This window comes from Hippopotamus amphibius, chromosome 16 (genome assembly GCF_030028045.1).
Source record: "Hippopotamus amphibius kiboko isolate mHipAmp2 chromosome 16, mHipAmp2.hap2, whole genome shotgun sequence".
NCBI classification, from domain to species: Eukaryota; Metazoa; Chordata; class Mammalia; order Artiodactyla; family Hippopotamidae; genus Hippopotamus; species Hippopotamus amphibius.
In genome coordinates this window covers 42,239,457-42,259,577 of record NC_080201.1, presented here as the reverse complement: position 1 = coordinate 42,259,577, position 20,121 = coordinate 42,239,457, and the positions used below count along the sequence as shown (strand labels likewise).

The 20,121-nt window shown below is 48.1% G+C and overlaps 1 protein-coding gene across 4 annotated transcripts; it reads left to right on the top strand.

The window, feature by feature from the left end:
• Positions 1-4,564: 4,564 nt before the first annotated feature.
• On the top strand, positions 4,565-14,286 carry C16H19orf12 (chromosome 16 C19orf12 homolog). 4 transcript variants are annotated; one of them, XM_057713570.1, is made up of 3 exons: positions 4,565-4,638; positions 8,653-8,822; positions 13,132-14,286. In XM_057713570.1, exons 2-3 carry the CDS (start codon positions 8,663-8,665, stop codon positions 13,395-13,397), a joined length of 426 nt encoding a protein of 141 aa, XP_057569553.1. In that variant the 5' UTR covers positions 4,565-4,638; positions 8,653-8,662; the 3' UTR covers positions 13,398-14,286. The 4 variants fall into 4 exon arrangements, with proteins under 4 accessions (XP_057569553.1, XP_057569554.1, XP_057569555.1 ...); XM_057713572.1 differs by lacking the exon at positions 4,565-4,638 and adding an exon at positions 4,657-4,793; XM_057713569.1 differs by lacking the exon at positions 4,565-4,638 and adding an exon at positions 4,866-5,051.
• Positions 14,287-20,121: the final 5,835 nt, after the last annotated feature.

The window sequence follows — 20,121 nt, the reverse complement described above, 5'->3', positions numbered from 1 at the left end:
ACTCCCCCTGCTTTGCGGTTTACAAAGCACTTTTCCATTCTCTTTCTCATATAGTCTTCATAGTAATCCCAGGTTGTTGAGCGCAGGGATTCTTATCCTTATTTTATAGTTGAGGAAAATGAGATTATCTGGATAGAAGCAGGGGCTGGGAGATTTGTCTGGAAACTGTATTTGCACTGTAAGCACACAGTTTTTACTTAGCTTGTCTATTTATTTCATGAGGCTTTGGGGAAACTGACAAAAATGACAGAGGAGTAGGGGGCCAGAGGGCCTGCAAGCCATCCCTTGCCATCACTACTGACTTCTAATGTTCCATGCCAGAGAACCTGGCACTTGAAAAGCTGGGGACCTGGAGGAAATTCACACAGTGATGATGGTGGCTGAGGGACTCAGGGAGTGCACCAGGAGGAAATAATAATAATAATCATGACAGTGAGGATAACACTCACTCAACACCATGGCAAATATGTAGAGTGGTGCTAAGTGATGACTAAAGGGACATGATAACCGTCTACAAATATTTGAAGGATGTAAACACCAAGGAAGAAGGCGAATTAATTATTTAGAAGAACAATGATGAGGCCCAGGAGGAGCTCATTACCAGTCCCAAAGCCACCTTGTCCCTCAACAACTCTTTTGGAATTAAGCTTTCCCAAGACTAAAGGCAGGAGGCTGGAGGGCCCCCTGCACGCAACAGCCTCGACACAAGGTATGGCTGAGACTGGTATTTTTGTCGTGTTTGCAGGTACCATGTGCATGCTTGGATAATAATCATCACAGCTGGCATTTGCAGAATACCTGGTATTGCAGATTGAATTGTGTCACCCCAAAATATATATTAAAGTCCTAACCCCTGGAACTTGTGAATATGACCTTATTTGGAAAGAGGGTCTTTGCAGATGTAATCAAGTTAAGACGAGGTCATTAGGGCGGACCTTTACTCCAATATGACTGGTGTCATGCAATAAAAGGAAAATTTGGAAATTCACACAGATATGCAGGGAGAACATCATGTGACAAAAAAAGGCAGAGATGCAGCTGCAAACCATGGAACACCAAGGATTGGTGGCCACCACCAGAGGCTAGAATGGTCGAGGAAGGATCCTCCTCTACAGGTTTCAGAGGGACCACGCCCTGTTAACTCCTTGGACTTCTTCTTCTTTTTATTTAACACATTAAAAACCATTCACTTTTTAAAAAACTAATTAATTTAATTATTGGCTGCATTGGGTCTTCGTTGCTGTGCACAAGGTCTTTAGTTGTGGTGAGCAGGGGCTACCCTTCATTGTGGTGTGCGGGCTTCTCATTGCAGGGGCTTCTCTTGTTGTGGAGTATGAGCTCTAGGCATGTGGGCTTCAGTAGTTGTGGCACGTGGGCTCAATAGTTGTGGCTCACGGGCTCTAGAGCACAGGCTCAAGGGTTGTGGCACACGGGCTTTGTTGCTTCACAGCATGTGGAATCTTCCTGGACCAGAGATCAAACTCATGTCCCCTGCATTGGCAGGCAGATTCTTAACCACCGCACAACCAGGAAAGCCCCTCATTCACTTTTATTAATTAACAAATGTTAAGTTCACATGTAGTCTAAGTAAAGACTTTCACAATCCATTGTATGAACCTCAATCAAAATTCAGATTACAAGAATTCAGAAACATTCTTGTTCTGATATAATGATCTGAGAATTGTGATTTTTATGGTTTATATAACATAGGCTAATTATTTAGTAAACAAAGATGTATATTATTGTTAGATAATAAATTTCTCTTTTGAGCCACCCAGTTTGTGGTACTTTGTTATGGGGCCCTAGCAAACTAATATACCTGGTGTGTGCCAAAAAGTGTGCTGAACACTTCACAGGTGAAAGCAATGGAATGCACCCTGGGGGAAGGACTGTGAGGTGAGGAGCCCTCCTTTGCCTCCAGGGTTAAGGACTCACAGAGATCCTTAGGAAGGGTGTCCTGGGCCCAGCATGTGGGGCTGAAACCTCTCCTGACCCAAAGCCTTGGCTCTGTGAGTGCCTTGAGACAAATGCCTGTCTGTGACGCTAGATCAAGATCCCCAGGAATCTTTAAACACCAGACAGAATATGGTGCCTCCTTAGAGATAATTTAAAATAAAAAGAACATGGTTCAGCTTTCAAAATGACATCTGGTTTAGCTGCATGCTCTTATTAAGAGATCGCAAGGGTTTATGTGTGTGTGGCCTGTGCGTGGATCACCCAGTCCTGGGTCTGGGGTGGGTTTATCCTGAAAGAGCTGTGTAAGTTGGGGGCTGGCTCACTCATCCTCTGGAAGAGGGGAGCATGAGGGTGCTGGCCTCAGGGGACCCCACCTGAGTTCTGGCTCTGGCTGGCTCTTTGAACAAAACCTAGCACCCTGGGAGAATGTTGGGCCCATTAGGAAGAGGGTGCATTGTGAAGGCTGGGGTGGAACTGGATTTCCTGCCACGCTGGGCACACGAGGCTCACATTTGGGACTTTGGAGGTTCATTTTCATAACCTATGATGTGAACAAGAATAATGCAGATCCCTACACATTACCTCCTTTAATCTTCAGAACGATCCTATGAGACAGGCACTGTTATTACTGTCATTTTCCAAATGAGAAAACCAAGGCACAGAGAAGTTGAATGACTTCCCCAAAGTCATCCAGCCAGACCTTAAGGATTATGAAAGCACTAGCTGGATGCTGGGCCAGGGCACAGTCACCACACCATGATGGAGACCCCACTGTGCACCTCCTTCATGGGACCCACTTTGCAGGAGGCCCAGCTGCCATTATGAGAATATGGTACCATAGGTCACATCAATGGGCTTTGGTATGTGCATTTTATGACTTTATTCATATCAGAATGAAGTTCCCAAATTGTTGATGGGTTGAATGTTTACATGACTTCTTATAGGTAACCTTGTCCAGAGGGCCCCGGATGCTGAAGTTTCTTTCCCTTCCAGCATCTTTCCTCCCTCCCCCTTCCCTCATCTCCATCTCCGGGCAAGTGGGCAGGCCCAGTTCCTTAACGAGCCGCCAGAGGGAGCTGCTTGCAGAGAAACAGGAGAATCTCACCCAGGTCCAAGCCTGGAGACACCCCAGGGAGATGGGCTATTCTTAACCTTGGTTAATTTTCACTTTTGAAAGTCACCCAAACTCAAACAAAAGCTCCTATTCAGGAACAAATGGGGTTATTTCACTGTGGCCAGGGGAACTCCGGTTCGTGCTTTAGGCCCTTGCCCACTATGGGGACAGAGGGGAAACCAGTAACAAAGTGACAATGAAGGACACAAAGCTTCAGTTAGCTAAGTAAATAAGTTCCAGAGTCGGCTATACAGAACAGTGCCTATGGCTGACAACACTGTATTGCATACTAAAGGTTGCTAAGAGGGTAGATTTTATGTCAAGTAGTCGTACCACATCCCCCTACACAAATGATTATAATAATAAAGGGGGCAGAAGGAAAAGTCCAGAGGTGATGTATGTATTTATGACCTTGATGGTGCTGATGGTTTCACAGGTATAAACTCATCCCTAAACTCAAGGTTTGTATACATGAAATATGTACAGCTTTTTGTATGTCAATCATTCCTCAGTAAAGTGTTGTCATCTACCAGGGTGAGTCAAAAATTATCCGCACTCTTGACTCACCGTCCTGTCTATGTATCTATAGTTCACACACAAATATACCCAAAGTACTTTCCCATTTAAAAAAAAAAAAAAAAGTAAAAAAATTGTTCTGGTAGTGTGAAAGAGGCCCACCCTCTCGGTGCCAACAGCGCCTGCGAAAGCAAGGCAGTGCTGGTTACAAGCAAAGGCTCTGAGCCAGGTGGACCGCAGATGGAGTCTGGACCCTGACACCCCCCACCTTGGTGGCCTTGGGTGGACCAGCCTCTCAGTGCCTTGGTGCCTCCCTTCTCCAGTCTGTAATATGGCAATGGCAACCATGCCTACGTTGCAGGATTGCTGTTAGCGTTGAGTCAGACTGTCCACGGAAAGCCCCCAGAAGTCTTTTTCAGTTGTGAGATGGTTCCAGGCCAGCCTGGGGGGCCGGGGGCGGGGGGGGGGACGAGGAGATGGGGCAAAGGTTTCTCCAAATGTCCCTCTAAGTATTCCCTGGCCCTTCTGTTACTCGCCCCCCTCACGCCTTTGCACCCTCCCAAGAGGCTCCCCAGCCTCAGCTCTGCTCGGGGAAACCGGACCCCCTTTTCCCTTGGAACCCCATAAGCAAAGGTGGAGCTAGGCCTTTTCAAAACCTCCAGATCCACACCGCGGCCAGCTGATTTGTTTTGACTGTGCCCCGAACACGCGCCGAATGTTAATTCAGCGCCTTCACTTGCCAAGGCCGCCGTGCTCTCTCCCGCGCAGGGACTGGCGGGTGGGGAGGGGTCCCTAGGGCCTGAGTGACGGGCCACAGAGAGAGAGGGTCTCCCAGCAGGACCCCGGCGGCCGCAGGCCTCGGGGCCCCAGCCACCCGGCTCCCGGCGCCGGACCGGGGCCCGGAGCGCAGCGGCGGCGGCGGCGGCGCGACCCTGTGCGTCACACGCCCCGGAAGGGCGGGCGCGGAGGAGCCGGAAGGCGGGAGGGTGGGGCCTGCGCGCCCGGCGGGCCGGCCCGGTGTCCTCGCGCCTGCCGGCTCGCGACCTCCGCAGGTAAAGGGCCCCCGGAGCGGCTGGGGTGCTGGCCGGCCGCGGGCCTGGCCCTCCGGAGCCGGGCCGGACGCCCTTAGTGCGATCATTTTGCATGTCGAGAAACGGGCGCACGGAGGGGTGTGTGTGCGTGTCTCCTCCCGCAGGAACGCCTGGGGGTGCGTGTGCGCGCGCGTGTCGCTCCCCGCAGGGAACGCGGGGCGTGTGGCGGGCCTTGTATCCGCCGGGCGGAGCACCCCTGGCCTCGCCCTCTGGGAAGAGAATCCGGACGCTGGTTTAGAGATGACCAGGAAGGGATGTTACTGATTTCGGGGCGGAGAAAGATTAGCTTTGTGGGGACGTAGTTTCCTTAGCCCCCCTTTTTTTTTTTAAAGAAATACGAATGCTTTGAGAGGGCGTGCCTGCTCCTGGGCCAGGTAGGTAGGTAAGGTGTCCTCCGCTAGGGTCCTGCTCAGCTCTGGCTGGGGTTGCTGTAGAAGGCAGGCCCAGTGTGGCTTCCGCTTTTGACTTTTCAGGAGAAATCAGAAACCTGAGGTGTATGTGAAATCTCTTGATGTTTAAAATTCTGACAACTAATTCATTTTTAAAAAGTCTGTGGGCTAATCAGACAGTGTTCGCTTATGGGATCCAGTCTTTGCACTAGTGCATAGAGAGGTGGAAAGACACGGTTTATAGGAGCCAGTGGGCACACTGGAGCTTTGTAAATTTCACCAGAGAAGTAGAAAGTACTGAGGATTGCAGGTGAACAACATCACTCTGGTTCTTAAGGGGCCCTGCTTTTCTAATTTTTAAAAAGAGCTATGTGCACGGAGGTCTGTGTTAGCTCAGCAGCCTTCCTCTCATCTCTAACAATCTGGTCCATCTCAGAAAGCCAGGCTGCAGTCCCAGGGACGGGCTCATCTCCCTCTCCCCCAGATCCCTGCTGTAATCAGCAGACCAGCCTGGGTGCTTGCAAGAAACCAGGGCTTCGCGTTGGCATTTGCCTTCCCTGTGGCTGGCAGATGGGCTTCCTGTGACCGGAGCCTGTTTCGTGGACAAATCTGATTCTGAAATAGGTGTGATATGGGGGGAGGCACATTCCCAGCCCGTTGAGGTCTGTCCCCATCAGAGTGCTCCTGCCTCCTCGTTACCCACTTCTCTGCCACTTACAGACAAAGGCAGCTGGAGTGGGAGAAGGAGAAGGACTGACTTCCTTCCTCAGTCTGGCAAGCCTGGAGAAGCTGGGAGGCTGAGCTTTTTAGTAAGGGCTCAGGAGATGAGGCTGCAAACCTTTCTTCCACAACAAGAGCCTATTGATGCTCTACCTTCTAAAATGATTCTTACAAGGAAATTAAGTCAGCATTCCCTTGGATGGAGGCAGTCACAATACCACCTCTCTACCCATGGTGTGGAACCCTTGAACCCAGGTGGAGTCAGGCCACTTCCTCGCCTCCCCTCCCACACACCATGACACCTGCTGGCCCTCTAGTCCTACAGGGCCCTGGGCTTGCGCCTTGTCCTGGCCCAGCTGGGCTAAGTGGAGGTTGGAAGTGGCGTTTGCACAATGGTGGTAATGATGCCTCATTAGCCCCCGTGGGTTTCGACTTAAAGTCGTTCAGAGCAGGTTGGAAGCTGGGTTTTGTTGTTGTTGTTTTTTAATAGACAGTAGAGGGTGAAGTGGGACTATATCTATTTCCTGTCTCTTTTATATGCCGTTTCTTGCTGTGCAGAAACTAACTCTGCAGAAAACCTGTTTTAGGAGTGGCCTCTGGGCAGAGTACACTGGCCTGGAAGCCAGTCTTGCAGATCAAGCATGGCAAGGGTCAGGGTTTTCATGCCTCTGGGACTGGGAGGCTCATTGCAGCCTCCAGAGGGGCCTTCCTTGGACCTGAGCTTCATCTCCCTTTTTTCAGCATAATTGACAGATAAAAAGCTGGATATAAACCAGAGCTAAGCTAGAAGGTGCCTAGATATTTTACAGGAAGATTTTTAGCTTTTTGAAAGGTTTTACCATGAAATTAATTCCTTCGGTTATCTTAATATGTATTTGAAATTAAACATTTTGTTTGCATAGCTTTACAGGACCATGGCTATTGGGCAAATCAGGTTACTATCTCCCTCCCCCCATATCTTAGTGCAGTTCCTTCGTTGTTATAATGCTATAATGTTATCTTGACATTTGTGCCTGGAAACTTCTTGACCAATGGAAGGGTGGAAGGGGGCTCTCTTGAAGGGAGGAGGAGGGGGCAGGTGCTCTGTCTGCATGTGGTCACTGCTGGTGAGTAGAGGGGCCTGGAAGCCAGGAGGCATTTTAGCAGATCCAGGGCACTTGGGAACCAGAGCAAGGACAAGTGCACTTGAATTCTCCTCTAGTCCCTTGGGCAACCCTACAGGGCTGCCCCTCCACTGCCTTTCATACCCCTGGTGAACAGACACATCTGGGGGAAGCCTCTGCATTTCTGAACTCAAGGACTGAGTAACAGATGTCAGACGTCTCGAGCCATGCTCTCATAGAGTCTTGCTGTCCAGGGCAGAAGGTCACCTGAGGGACTTGTAAATACAGAATCTCACCCTGCCCATACAGACTGTATTTAAAAAGATCTTCAGTGATGCCTATACATCGGTGAAGAATCACTGATGTCAAGAATATCAAAAGGAAAAGAGGGGGAATTTACAGGGCTGGAACACAGGATCCCTCTTACCTCCCCTGGGACTACAGAGATGGTCTGACTGGTGATACGGGAGATCCACAGATTTGTTCTAAGGGCTCAGAATTCTCTCTCAGGATTGAGAGGATAATTTTACATTAGAGACTAATTCTGGATTATCCTTGGGTTAAAAAAAAAAACAACCCTCACATATCCAAAAGATTTTGAGCAACAGGGTCTGCTCCAGTCTTCCACAGTCAGGTTCCTTTAGTGAGTGCATGCCTCAGCCTTAAATGAAAAGGGGAGTGTTGGTGAGAAAGGAAGGTGCCCACCGAGCCTTGGGTCCAGCTGAAGCTGGAAGGAGAAGCACCCGCTCATTGCCAACTTGATCTTACTTCCTATCCTGCCAGGTGGCCCGCCAGTGCCAAGGCTATCCATTCCCACCAACCTTGGGGTGGAGCCCACCCTGTCCTCCCCCTTGCCCCTGCCTGTCCTTTTCCTGCTAGTGTGGCAAACAGTTTCCTGACCCCAGAGAATTGTTCTAAAGGTCATTGTTTTAAAGTCCATCCATCCATCTGTCATCTGTCCATCCATATGCAAACCCCTAGAATTCTTTGATCTCTTTCTCTGGTTGTTTCATCTTACTACATCATCCTGTCCCTGCCTTTGATGTCCCCTGAGTATAACTGGACTGACTATGAGTGGTTGCTTATGGAAGCCAGTGGTGTATGTTAGGAACAGAATGTTCATTTAGAGCCTTCATGTCTGAGAGTCAGCAGTGTTCCAGACTCGCTCCAGGCACTTTGCATCCCTTCTACTTACACCTTTCAAGAATCCAGCCTGTAGGTGGTTTATCTCCATCCTACAGGTGAGGAATCTGCCACTCTGCTCAGGGTCAGCCAGTGGGTGCAAAGCTGTGTGGTCACAGAGTCCCATGCTTTCCCCTTGTCTGGCTTGACATGGGCTGAGATGCCCTGTCACACAGAATAGACCCGGGCCTGGGACTTTGTGCACTTGGCCAGGCTTGTGCTCGGCGGTTGCCCGAGGCGGCCGAAGGGCCCTGATGCAAGAGAGCTCAGCCTTGCCTCACTCGTGATGAACTGGTGGCCATGTGGCCAAGGTTGCTTCTTAATCTGTCATAAATCAGAAGTTAATCAGAGGGCTGAGAAGACCTTTCATCCACTCTGCTGATTCTGTCTGCTTATTAACTGAATGCTGCCCTGCTTTCTGTTTGGCAAAGGACGTGTCACATGACTGGGGGGTGCTGTCCGTACGGCAGAGATACAGTTCTCTACCCATAATGGGGACCCTTCCTTAAAACTGTAGGCAGAGTAACATTGGGGTGGAAATAACCTTCATGAAAACTCTCCTTTGGAATGCTTCCTTTGAGGTCTGCCGCAATGCCTGTCTCAGTGGAGGACATCATGAGGCTTCTGTGCTCCGTCTCCGAGGAGAGGAAGATGAGGGTGGCCGTCAAGCACTCCGGGAGGGGCGCCCTGGTCACAGGAGCCGTGGCCTTCGTCGGTGGTTTGGTGGGCGGCCCACCAGGACTAGCCGTTGGTAAGTGCAGGTGCCTCACCGGGACAGTGCAGCTGTTGGGAAAAGAGCTTTGAAACCACAGAGACCTCATAAAAAGCCTCTGTCCTGTGTGAGAAGTTTGTTGAGTTGAGGTTGTTTCTGTGAAGTGATCTTTGGGTACATAATTAGTCCTGTTAAAAACATGAGCTTCTGTGTGAATATCTCAGAAGTGCAGGGCTCTCTCAAATGGCATCTGTGTCGTGCAGACCTGGAAGACACCTATGCCCCTGCAGGAATGTGTCTAGAATCTGAAGATTTCAGGGTGTCCTGGGTCCCTTGGACAGTCTCCCTCCACTCGTCACCATTACACATCCAGAGAGGAAGCCAAGCTTTGCCAAGCACCTACTGGGGGCTGAAGCTGTAGAGCCACTTTACATAAGCTTATTCCCAGAGCGCTTCCACATGCTGAAAGCAAGCAGTCCAATGCAGGAAAAACAACAAGCTAACTCCTAGAGTGGTCATCCCTGCCCCCTTCTTTCACCACCTGTTTCTATTTGGGAACGCGTTTCTGACAATAAATGAAAGTTTGGCTAATTTTCCCATCATTCCTTTTAACTACAATGAAGTTGTTTCCTTTAGATTAGGAGCAGGAAGCATTCCTTTGTGACCTGAACTGTGGGCTAGGGGTGGTGTCAGAGAGCTGGCTGCTGTCCAGGCCTGACTTGGAGAGGGGCCAGATAAGGCCTCCCTTGAGGTGCCTCAGATGCACCCTGCCACACGGAGGGCATCAGCTCAAGGCATGGTCTGCTGCATTGAGCTCAGCAAATATTTACTGAATGCCTCCTCTGTGCCGGGCAGCCTGTGCTAGGATACAGGGCCTGGGAAAGCGCGCAGTCTGGTGGAAATCCTTTCTATATGGCCTGCAGTCTTCGTGTGAATACAGAGATGACTGCTTTTCTACTGAGGTTGACTTCTGTGTCCCAGCTCACCGGTAAGACTTCCTGCTCTGTTCTTCCCTCTGGTAGCAGGATTGACCTTCAAGGACATTGTATTAAGCTGAGGTCACACTGGGGAGAAAAACCAGCTTGTGGGTGGCCCCAGCCCTTCCATCTATATATTTCCATTTCCAAACTCTGTGAATTAGTAAGTCTTGACTTCAGCTTCTTGCCATCCAGAGAGTAGCCTGTGAGGGAGGAGACAAGGCCATTGCCTTCTTCCTCAGTGACATCCTGTATCTTTGTCCCACCCCGTCGAACGTGGTCAGGGAGGGCTAGCTGGGATCATTTCTCATATATCTGTGCCCAGGTGCCATTTTGGGAGCACATATTTTATTCAGATTGAGTAAAAGCTGGTAGAGAACAGGATGTCTACAAGGCGAACCCTGGGGATTCGCTGCTTGTCATGGGCAAAAGCATCATTTTACCCAGAAAACAAAAGAATTTTCTCTTCTCCAAAGAGTTGGTAATTTTCTGGTCGATATTTCCTGGCGACTTTTTGCATTAAGTGCTGCTCTAAATCAAATATTGATGTTCTCATAAAGGTTTAGTGCAGATGAGTACAACTCTTGTCAGCAGTAAGCGTTTCACTGGTGTCATGGGGAAAAGTTCAGTAAAACTTGTAAGTGACTGGCCCTCCCTGCCTAGAATGCAGCTTTCTTTCAGAATGGGGGGTAGTCTGTCCGGGGGCAGTGTTCAGCCTCCAGGACATGAGGTTGGCTGGTCTCTAGAGGAGGTGTGTGCTACCAGGTGCCTCCACACTTGGTTTCCTGAGATGATGCCAGGTGTACTTACTGTTGGCCAAGTAAGTTGCAAATGGGTTCTCTCTGGCCCGGGCTGCGTTTTTTTAGATAAACTTTTTATTTTGGAGTAATATTAGATTTACAGAGAAGTTGCATAGATAATGCTGAGAATTCTCATATATCTCTCACCTATTTTCAATTCCCCTAATGTTAATACCTTATATTACCACAGTATACTTGTCAAAACTAAGAAACCAACCCTAACATTACTGTTAACAGTTCTTTAGACTATATTTGGATTTTATCAGTTTCTGCAACCATGATCTTTTTCTGTCCCAGATCCAGCTCAAGATACCACATTGCACTTAATCGTCATGCCTCCTGTCTCCCAGTCTTGATTTTTCTTTCCCCCACTCTGTTTTTGATTCTTTTCCCATGTAGGCCACTACAGAGTGTTGAGTAGAGTTTCCTGTGCTATATAATAGTCCTTATTAGTTATCTATTTTATATATAGTAGCTTATATATGTTAATCTCAATCTTCCAGTTTATTCCAACCCCCCCTTACCCCCTGGTAACTATAAGTTTGTTTTCTACATCCGTAACTCTGTTTCTGTTTTGTAGATAAGTTCACTTGTATCCTTTTTTTAGATTCCACATATAAGCAATATCATATGCTTTCTCTGTCTGACTTGCTTCACTCAGTATGACAATCTCTAGGTCCATCCATATTGCTGAAAATGACGTTGTTTCATTCCTTTTTATGGCTGAGTAATATTCCATTTTATATATGTACCACATCTTCTTTATCCATTCCTCTGTTGCTGGACATTTAGGTTGCTTCCGTGTCCTGGCTGTTGTAAATAGTGCTGCAATGAACATTGGGTTGCATGTAGCTTTTTGAATTATGGTTTTCTCCAGATATATGTCCAGGAGTTGCTGGATCATATGGTGGCTCTATTTTTAGTTTTTTAAGGAACCTCCATACTGTTCTCCATAGTGGCTGTACCAACTTACATTCCCAACAACAGTGTAGGAGGGTTCCCTTTTCTCCACGCCCTTTCCAGCATTTATTGTGGATTTTTTGATGATGGCCTTTCTGACCAGTGTCAGGTGATACTCCACTGTAGTTTTGATTTGCATTTCTCTAATAATTAGTGATGTTGAGCATCTTTTCATGTACTTTTAGCTTTCTGTATATCTTCTTTGGAGAAATGTCTTTAGATCTTCTGCCCAGTTTTTGATTGGGTTGTTGGTTTTTTTGATATTGAGCTGCATGAGCTGTTTGTATATTTTGGAGATTAATCTCTTGTCAGTTGCTTTGTTTGCAAATATTTCCTCCCATTCTGAGGGTTTCCTCAGTCTTATTTTTTCCTGCTTTGATACTTTTGAAGAGTACCATCAGGTATTTCGGAGAACTCCTCTCAGTTTGGGTTTGCTTGGTGTCTTTCTCACGAGTAGACTGTGGTTATGGATCTTTGGAGAGAATCCTGCAGAGGTGCAGCACCCTCTTGTCGCACATTTCAGGGACACATGAAATCCACAGGACCTCCCTTGTGAGGCTCACCTTGGCCACCTGGCTAAGGTCACGTCCACCAGTTTCCCCCTTTCCACACTCTACTTTTTTGAAGAAAGTCACCGAGTCCAGCTGGGCTGCATCTTTTCAATATCTGATCACTGATATTTAAAAATCATAAGGCTTCTAAAAGATACAAATTTGGTATTCCATGTGGTAGCAGTTGGCTGGCATGAGATAACCACTTCTTCTTTAGACAGGGACCCAGCTCTCCAGGTCACCACAGTCCCCCTCAGCATGCTTCACTCCTTATAGTTACCTGTCTGGCCCCTGTCGGCACTTGAGTTTGAGACTCCTGCCTTAGGACATCTTCCTGGAGCAGATTTTACCTGACCCAGTTAAATATAACTTTCCATTGATACAAGGTCTTCAAGTTGCAAGATACTGCACTTTAACTTTGATAATAATAAGTTTACATTTGAAAATAGTGTTTGTGCTCTTTTGGGGCAGCAGAGAGAAGAATAGTTGACTACATTAAATTTGTTATTTATCATCATACAACTTTGGTGGGGTTGTATGAAAAACATTGCTTCAAGAGAAAATACCTACTCCTCTGTCCCAAGGGTCCTTTAACCACATGGTTCCACTGGAAATTTCAAAGTTCGGGGCTAAGGCTCATATTAGCCATCTCGTGAAGGAAACTCAGCCTCACCACTGAGATGGTTCTCTCTGAAAATGCATTTGCTTCTCAGCCCTGTCCTTTGAGATGAGAGAGATTTATGGGAAGCGTGGAAACCTGCAGCCCATGAAGAGGATTTTAGTTAGCACAGCTCTCAGGAGGGGAGATGCTTCGTGCTGCACTGTGAGCACAGAGCTTAGGCGAGGGCATGTTTGGGTATCAATTATCGGAGCCAAATGGACCAAAGACCGCGTAAACCCTTGCCCCCTGCCCTCCTGGTGGAGCAGGCATGAAGCCAAGTCCATTCTGACCCGCTCATGAATGTGCCCACTTGTCACGACGGTGGACGGGCACTCAGAGAGAACCTGTGGCCATCATTTCTAAATAAGGCGGACTAACTGAGTCTTTCCTGTTTTCTAGGGGGGGCCGTCGGGGGTTTGTTAGGCGCGTGGATGACGAGTGGACAGTTTAAGCCAGTTCCTCAGATCATAATGGAGCTGCCTCCTACCGAGCAGCAGAAGCTCTTTAATGAAGCCACTGCCATCGTCAGGCACCTGGAGTGGACAGACATTGTGCAGCTGACCATGCTGGTCATGGGTAGTGAGGCCCTGCAGCAGCAGCTGCTGGCCATGCTGACCCGCTACTTCACCAAGGAGCTCCGGGCGGAAGTGCAGTACAGCGACTAGGCCTCTGCTCCGGGGAGCGGGGTCCCTTTAGATGATTCCCCGCCGACCCACGGAAGGTGACCGGGGCGCTGTGGGAAGCCCCACATCATTGGTGTATCACCCTAAACTGTAGCAAAATCTCCTGCTGGAGAGGCTGCTGCCGCGCTGTATCATGTCCTGGAAACTATTTGAGAAGATGCTGTGTTTTGTGGCCGAGTGCGCCTGTGAGCCCTGACAACCCTTTGGCTGGGAAGCTGGTGACGCACAAAGCCGTGCCCGCTGCCACATGGCAGCAGTTTCCTGAATCCACTCTCACACGCAAGCTGGAAGAAGGGCGTCACGTTCAGCCTTATCTCATTACGTGACGATGATGCCTGCCCGGGCACCTGTTGCCGGGCTGGCCCCTGCTGGAATCGTGTTTACCTCTTGAAAGCCCCTTCCCCAGCCAGTGACTTCTGAGTGGCCTCAGGGAGGGGGAGGTCGGCCGGCTGAGCGAAGCGACAAAAGTCAGTGGCACCCGGCCCCTCCCCCACTAGCTGCCCGCCTGGGCTGTCTCCCTCCCAGGGGCTTGCTTTCCCCATCTGAAAAGTCACAGTAGTTCTTGAGTTCTGCTTTTTAAGTTAAATATTTTCAGTAAAAAGTATTGCTCTTTCTGAAGTGGTGGAATCATAAACTATCTCTAAGAAATGCGCCCAGCCTCACTTTCCCCCGATACTTTTTTCTTGCTTTGCTTTCAGAACTGCAACTTGACTAAGTGTCATCAAACTACAATAAATGTTTTCTGAACAGTCCTTTTCTCTACCTATTTTGTATAAAGTATCTCTAACATTTGAAGTTGTACACACGGAGCACAAGGGAAGGGAAGGTATTGGATTTGTGGCTTTAAAGAATGAATGAAAAAAAAAAAGAATGAATGAAAGCTCCGGATTCCAGGGCCCATGACCTGACTTTCCAGGCTGCTGTGGCTCCCTGTGCTGTCGACGTGCACCCACTGCCCCAGGCCTCCTCTAGCAACCACAGGACATCCTTTGGGTCCCCAGGGACCTGGAAGGAAGCTGCGCTGGCCTCCCTGGGGTGCAGAGGAAGGCACTCCTACTGAGCAGAGTCAGTATTCCGCACCTCCATGTGTGTAAAGAAAACTTCACGGCAAATTAGAACCCATGGTGATCAAGGAAGGATGAAGCTTTTATCTCAGAAAGGTTGCTCTTTATCTGGCCTCATTTAGCACACATCAGGTGCCCTTCACAGGCTGCACTCCTGGGGTTGATGAAACCACTTTGGTCATTTGCACTGCTTGACTTGATGGGGGCCAGGGTGGGGTCCTTTTAGATGATTCTCCTGACTCATAGAAGGTGACTGGGGAGTTATGGAGGGCCCCACCCATTCATTACTCCTGTGTTGGGTCCTACTCCGCCAGGCCCAGGGGACACAGGTGGTCCCAGCTCAGAGGTTCTGCACCAGTGTCCACTGGAATCCCTCCCCCAGCCTGCCTGCCTTTACCCCTGGGAAAACCACTCTGGGGAGGAGATGGCCTGACTCCTGACCAACTTGGGGTCAGATGAAGCAGACCTTATAGAATGAAGTCACGGGCCTAGCCAGGTCCTGGGTGACTTATGGTGGCCTTTGGGCCCAAAAGGAGTCCAGACCTCGAGTCTCGTCTCCCCCAGGAGCTGAAAGCACTTTCCTTGCTCTCCCTGCATGCTCTCCTCCCAGCAACTGTGGCTTTAGTATTTCTGCATCTTCTTTGAAATGTTTTTATTTATTTATTTTTGAATAGGTAATACAAGCCTGGTACAAAACTTAGAAGGTACCAGAAGGTACAAATAGAAAAAGAAAGGCATCCTCCTATGCTGACCCCTGCTCCAGCCCCCTTTCCAGATGCAGCCACTGTACCAATTTCTTGTGTATTCCTTTAACGCTGTTTTTAGATAGTCTTTGAATACTATTATTTTATTTTCCGGTGTTTATTGCTGATAACAGAAAAATCCAGAAAAGTATAATGAAATAAAAACCATTAAAAGTATCACCACCTAGAAAACCACTGTTAACAAATGTGGCATATTTGGGCAAGCATTTTAATGCTATGTATGTGTATTTCTAACATATTTTCATCTTTACTGTTTAGACCTTTTTGAACACTTACCAATTAACATTTGTGATTATTTTGCAATCCTTTGTAAACGTGTAATGGCTTTATAATATTCCATTGCACTAAACCATAGATACATACCTACTGTAGTGTCCTTTCTAGGTTTTTTACTATTATAGTGCTACATTTTTGTGAACATTTTTTGTGTTAATATTCTGTTCATATTTTGGATTATGATAGTCTGTAGGATGGATTCCTCAAAGTGAAATTGCTGGATTAAAAAGTATATAGTATTTTTTAAGGCTGTTGTTATGTTTGGTCAAAATTCTTTCCAGAAGGGCAGTATCAATAATTTGCTCTCCCAACAACAGGTTTTGGGGGTGCACACCTCACCACATCCTCACCAAGAAATAGAATGATAGTGTCTTAAAGCTTGGTTAATTTGACAGGTGATTACTGACGTGTTAGTTTGATTCATTTATCTTTGGCTTATGAGTGGGGTTGGCAACGCTGGGGTGACCTCCTGGCAGCCACCTGCCCAGGCGAAGCTGAGCGCCCCCAGGCCCCTGTGGCACAGGCCTAGCAGAGGGTGAGGGGGCCCTGGCCTGAGCAGAGGGCTGGCTGGGGCAGTGGCTGGCCGGGTGGTGGCGGCCGGTGGCCAGGAAACAGCAGGGGAGTGCCAGCGGGGTAAGGAGGCAGCTGAGGAGGAAGCCTTGGTGGGGGACCCAGTAATTATAAAAAGAAACCATCTGCTCTGGGTGGGTTATTCACCTGCTTTGGATGTTGACGTGACGGTGCCGAGTGAGATATTTTTCAGGCAGATGGTGTATTCTTAGCTAGGATGAACTTTTTTATTCTTTTGTTTTTTGAGATGTCTGGCTTGGAAATAAACACTGGGGTGTGTTGCAATGCAGGAGGCTGGGAGGACTGGGGCTCAGGGTGTGGAGAAGGGTCCTCTCCCCATTACTTATTGACAGATGCCATCTAGTGGGCAAGCGGGCATATCCTTTCTCTTCTTCCCTCTGAGCTGGCCCTGCGGAGCCTTCTCTGGGCTCCACCCAGGCCAGGATGTGGCACCACAAGGATGCTGTTTTATGAGTTCCCCTTGGGAGGAGGCTGGGGCCTTCCTGAAGTTTTAATAAGCCATGAACAGAATATCAGCCGTGTCTCCTGCAACCTTTTTGCATATAAACCAGAATGTCTCTCAATCCAGAACAATCAACATATGGCAATTAAGCAATGCCAGAATTCATCTAAACCACACAGGGAAAAGGGACTGTCTGATGTGTTTTCAGTTTGTTGGGAGGAGATAAATGGCTTTATTTGCTGGAGGTGGCATCTTGGACCATTATGGTAACAGCAGGTCAAGAGGCAAAGCTTGGGCCTGGCCAGCTGCATCGCAGCCTTGGGGCAGCTATGGTACCCCAAATACTGGCAAATGGAGGAAGTAGAAAAGCTTTTTTCTAAATTATTGAGGTGGTGGCTATTTATTTTTGTGGGTTTTTAGGGGAGGACTTTGCTTTTTCTCATTTGCAATTAAGCAAATGCAAGGAGTTATTTATTACACACCAACTAATTAGTATAAATGAATACAAATGATGAAACCCAGAGCTGGCAGGGCTGTGGGAAACCAATATATACACATACATACACTCCACTGGAGAAAATACACAGTGATACAGTCTTTCGGGAGAGTGATTTGAAGGAAAAAAGTCACAGGAACCGTAAAATTGTATATACCTTCCAGCCAACAAATTTCACTTTAGGGAAAACATTACGATAAAATAATTCAAACAGAAAAAAGATAAAGATATTCATAGCACTGCTGTTTATGACAGCAGGAAAAAAAGGGAGATGATTCCAATGTTGAACGACAGGGAAATAGTTAAACTGTGTACGTGGGCAACGTAATGGAACACTAATAGCCAATTTTCCTAAGTAGTAAATGGGGGTGCGTATGAGAGTCAGTGGAATTGCTCCACACATTATTTACATACAGTAACCTCATGTGTCCGTGCTTGGGGGGGGGGATAAAGAAAAGGACAAGCTGTATCTGGTGCTGGTGACCCCAAGGGCTTCCGATGCCCCGAGGGTGTGGCTCGGGGAAGCGGGCGCAGGTGGACGAGAATCTCAGAGTGCGGGCATCATGTGCCTCGGGGGATGCTGGTGTTTAAAAATGTGTATTACTTATCCATCCGCAAACGAGACAAGAACCAGCCTGGTGCCCAGTTCCCTGGGGCTGTTCCTCCCAGGACCTGTTCAAGGCCACCTTCTGAGCAGTGTCCTCACAAGCCTGCTGTGGGTCTGCCCCCTCAGAGGTGAGGTCCCACCGCAGCACAAGGTGCCACGGCAAACCCCGGGGGGTGGTGCCTGTGCCCACTGACCAAGCCAGGAGGGCCCGCCGTGCAGGCAGCTGTTTGGATATTGGGTCTTCCCTCTAGGGTCTGTCCAGTAGAAGTGTCATACAAGCCACAAATACAATTTTAGATTTTCTAGTAACCACATTATTTAAAAGTAAGCAATAAAATTAGTAATATACTTTAACCCAGTGTAGCCAACATATTATTTCAACATGTAATCAATAGAAAAGCATTGAGATATTTCCCACGTTTTTACATTATCTCTTTGAAACTCAGTGCATATGTCACACTTAGTGCATCTCAAATCTGACTAGCCACGTGTTAAGCCAGTGGCTACCACATCAGGCAGGAGGGCCACATCTCACCACTCTGTAAGATACATAATAGAAAACATGAAGATGAAAGATTTTTCTTTTCCACTTGGGTTGCCAGTGATACAGACACGCCCCTGTACGGACCAGGAATCTTTCTGTCCTTTCTCTGTTCTGAAGTTCAGCTTCTGGGCTGTTTGAGGTCCTTGTTAGAGGTCTCAAGATCAGGTTGGATAGTGGTACGGACTGAACTGTGTCTCCCCCAAATTCATATGCAGAAGCCCTGACTCCCAGTGTGATGGCATTTGGAGATGGAGCCTTTGGAAGGTAATTAGAGTTAGATGAGGCCATGGTGGGGCAGGCCCATGATGGGGTTAGTGTCCTTACGAGAAGAAACACCGGAGAGCTTCCTCTCTCTCTCTCTCTGCCATGTGAAGTCAGGGAGGGGAGGTACACATCCATGGTTAAGCTGCCAGATTGCAGTGCTTTGTTATGGCAGCCCTAGCAGACTGGGGCAGGTGGGAAGCTGGGAGGATGAGGCTTACTGGGACTTCCCAGATCCCTGTTCTCTAACCTGATTTAGGGGTAACAGCAGTTTCTCCCTGCCTTGAGATGACAAGTTGACCCGGTGTGTGGGTGAAGACCTCCCTGGATGAACATCCTCAGCCACTAAGAACCAGCCTTGTCCTTCTGTCTCAGGCACGGGGGCCCTCAGAGGCCGTGGAGGATGGCACCCCTGAATCTCTGCCCCCTCCCTGCCTGCACCTGCTGAGCTGGATGTGGCTAAAGAGAGCACCTGCCCACGCTGACTGGTCTCACTCAGCATCGCTGGGTGTTCCCAGTCCACTTCCTCTCCCACTGCCTCTTCTCTCCTCAGCTTCCAACCCTTCCTTCTCTGTCTTCCCTCAGGTCGTGACCTTAGTTCCCTGAGAAAAGGAATTAACCCGAAGAGAATGTTCACTCCCTACATCTGTGCCCATCTTTCCTCCTGGTACTACAAACGGCCCTTGCTCTTGACTCAGGCCAGCGCCTCCACTGGACACCGGCTCCCACCACTTCCCTCCTGAGGGCACTGCTCCAGGCATTCTCCTCCTTCCCCTTCATTGCCACGTCCCCCTCTGCCACGTCCCATCAGCATGCACATGTGCATGATTTCTCCCATGTTAAAAAAACAACAAGGACTTCCCTGGTGGCGCAGTGGTTAAGAATCCACCCGCCAATGCAGGGGACACGGGTTTGAGCCCTGGCCCAGGAAGAATCCACATGCCGTGGAGCAACTAAGCCTGTGCGCCACAACTACTGAACCCACGCTCTAGAGCCCATAAGCCACAACTACTGAAGTCCATGTGCCTGGAGCCCATGCTCTGTAAAAAGAGAAGCCACTGCACTGAGAAGCCCAGTGCACTGCAATGAAGAGTAGCCCCCGCTCACCACAACTAGAGAAAAGCGTGCACGCAGCAACAAAGACCCAAACACAGCCAAAAATAAATAAATTAAAAAAAAATTTCAGCAAGGGTATCAGGAAAATTCAGTGGGGAAGAATTGTCTCTTCAACAAATGGTGCTGGGACAATGTGTGAAAAAATGAAGTTGGATGACCCCCTGCCTTATACCACATAAAACATTAACTCAAAATGGGTCATACACCTAAATGTAGGAGCTAAAACCATGAAACTCTCAGATGAAAACAGAATCACTCTTTATGACCCTGGATTAGGCAATGAATTCTTAGATGAGACATAAAATCATCAGTGACAAAAGAAAAAATATATAAATGGGACTTCGTTAAGGTTAAAAACTCCCATGCACCAAAGAACACCATCAAGAAAGTGAAAAAACTAGCCACAGAATGGGAGAAAATAATTGCAAATCACGTATCTGATAAGGCACTAGTATCTAGAATATAGAAAGAAATCTCACAACTCAACAAGAAAAAGACAAATAACTGAATTTAAAAATGGGTAAAAGATTTGAACAGACATTTCT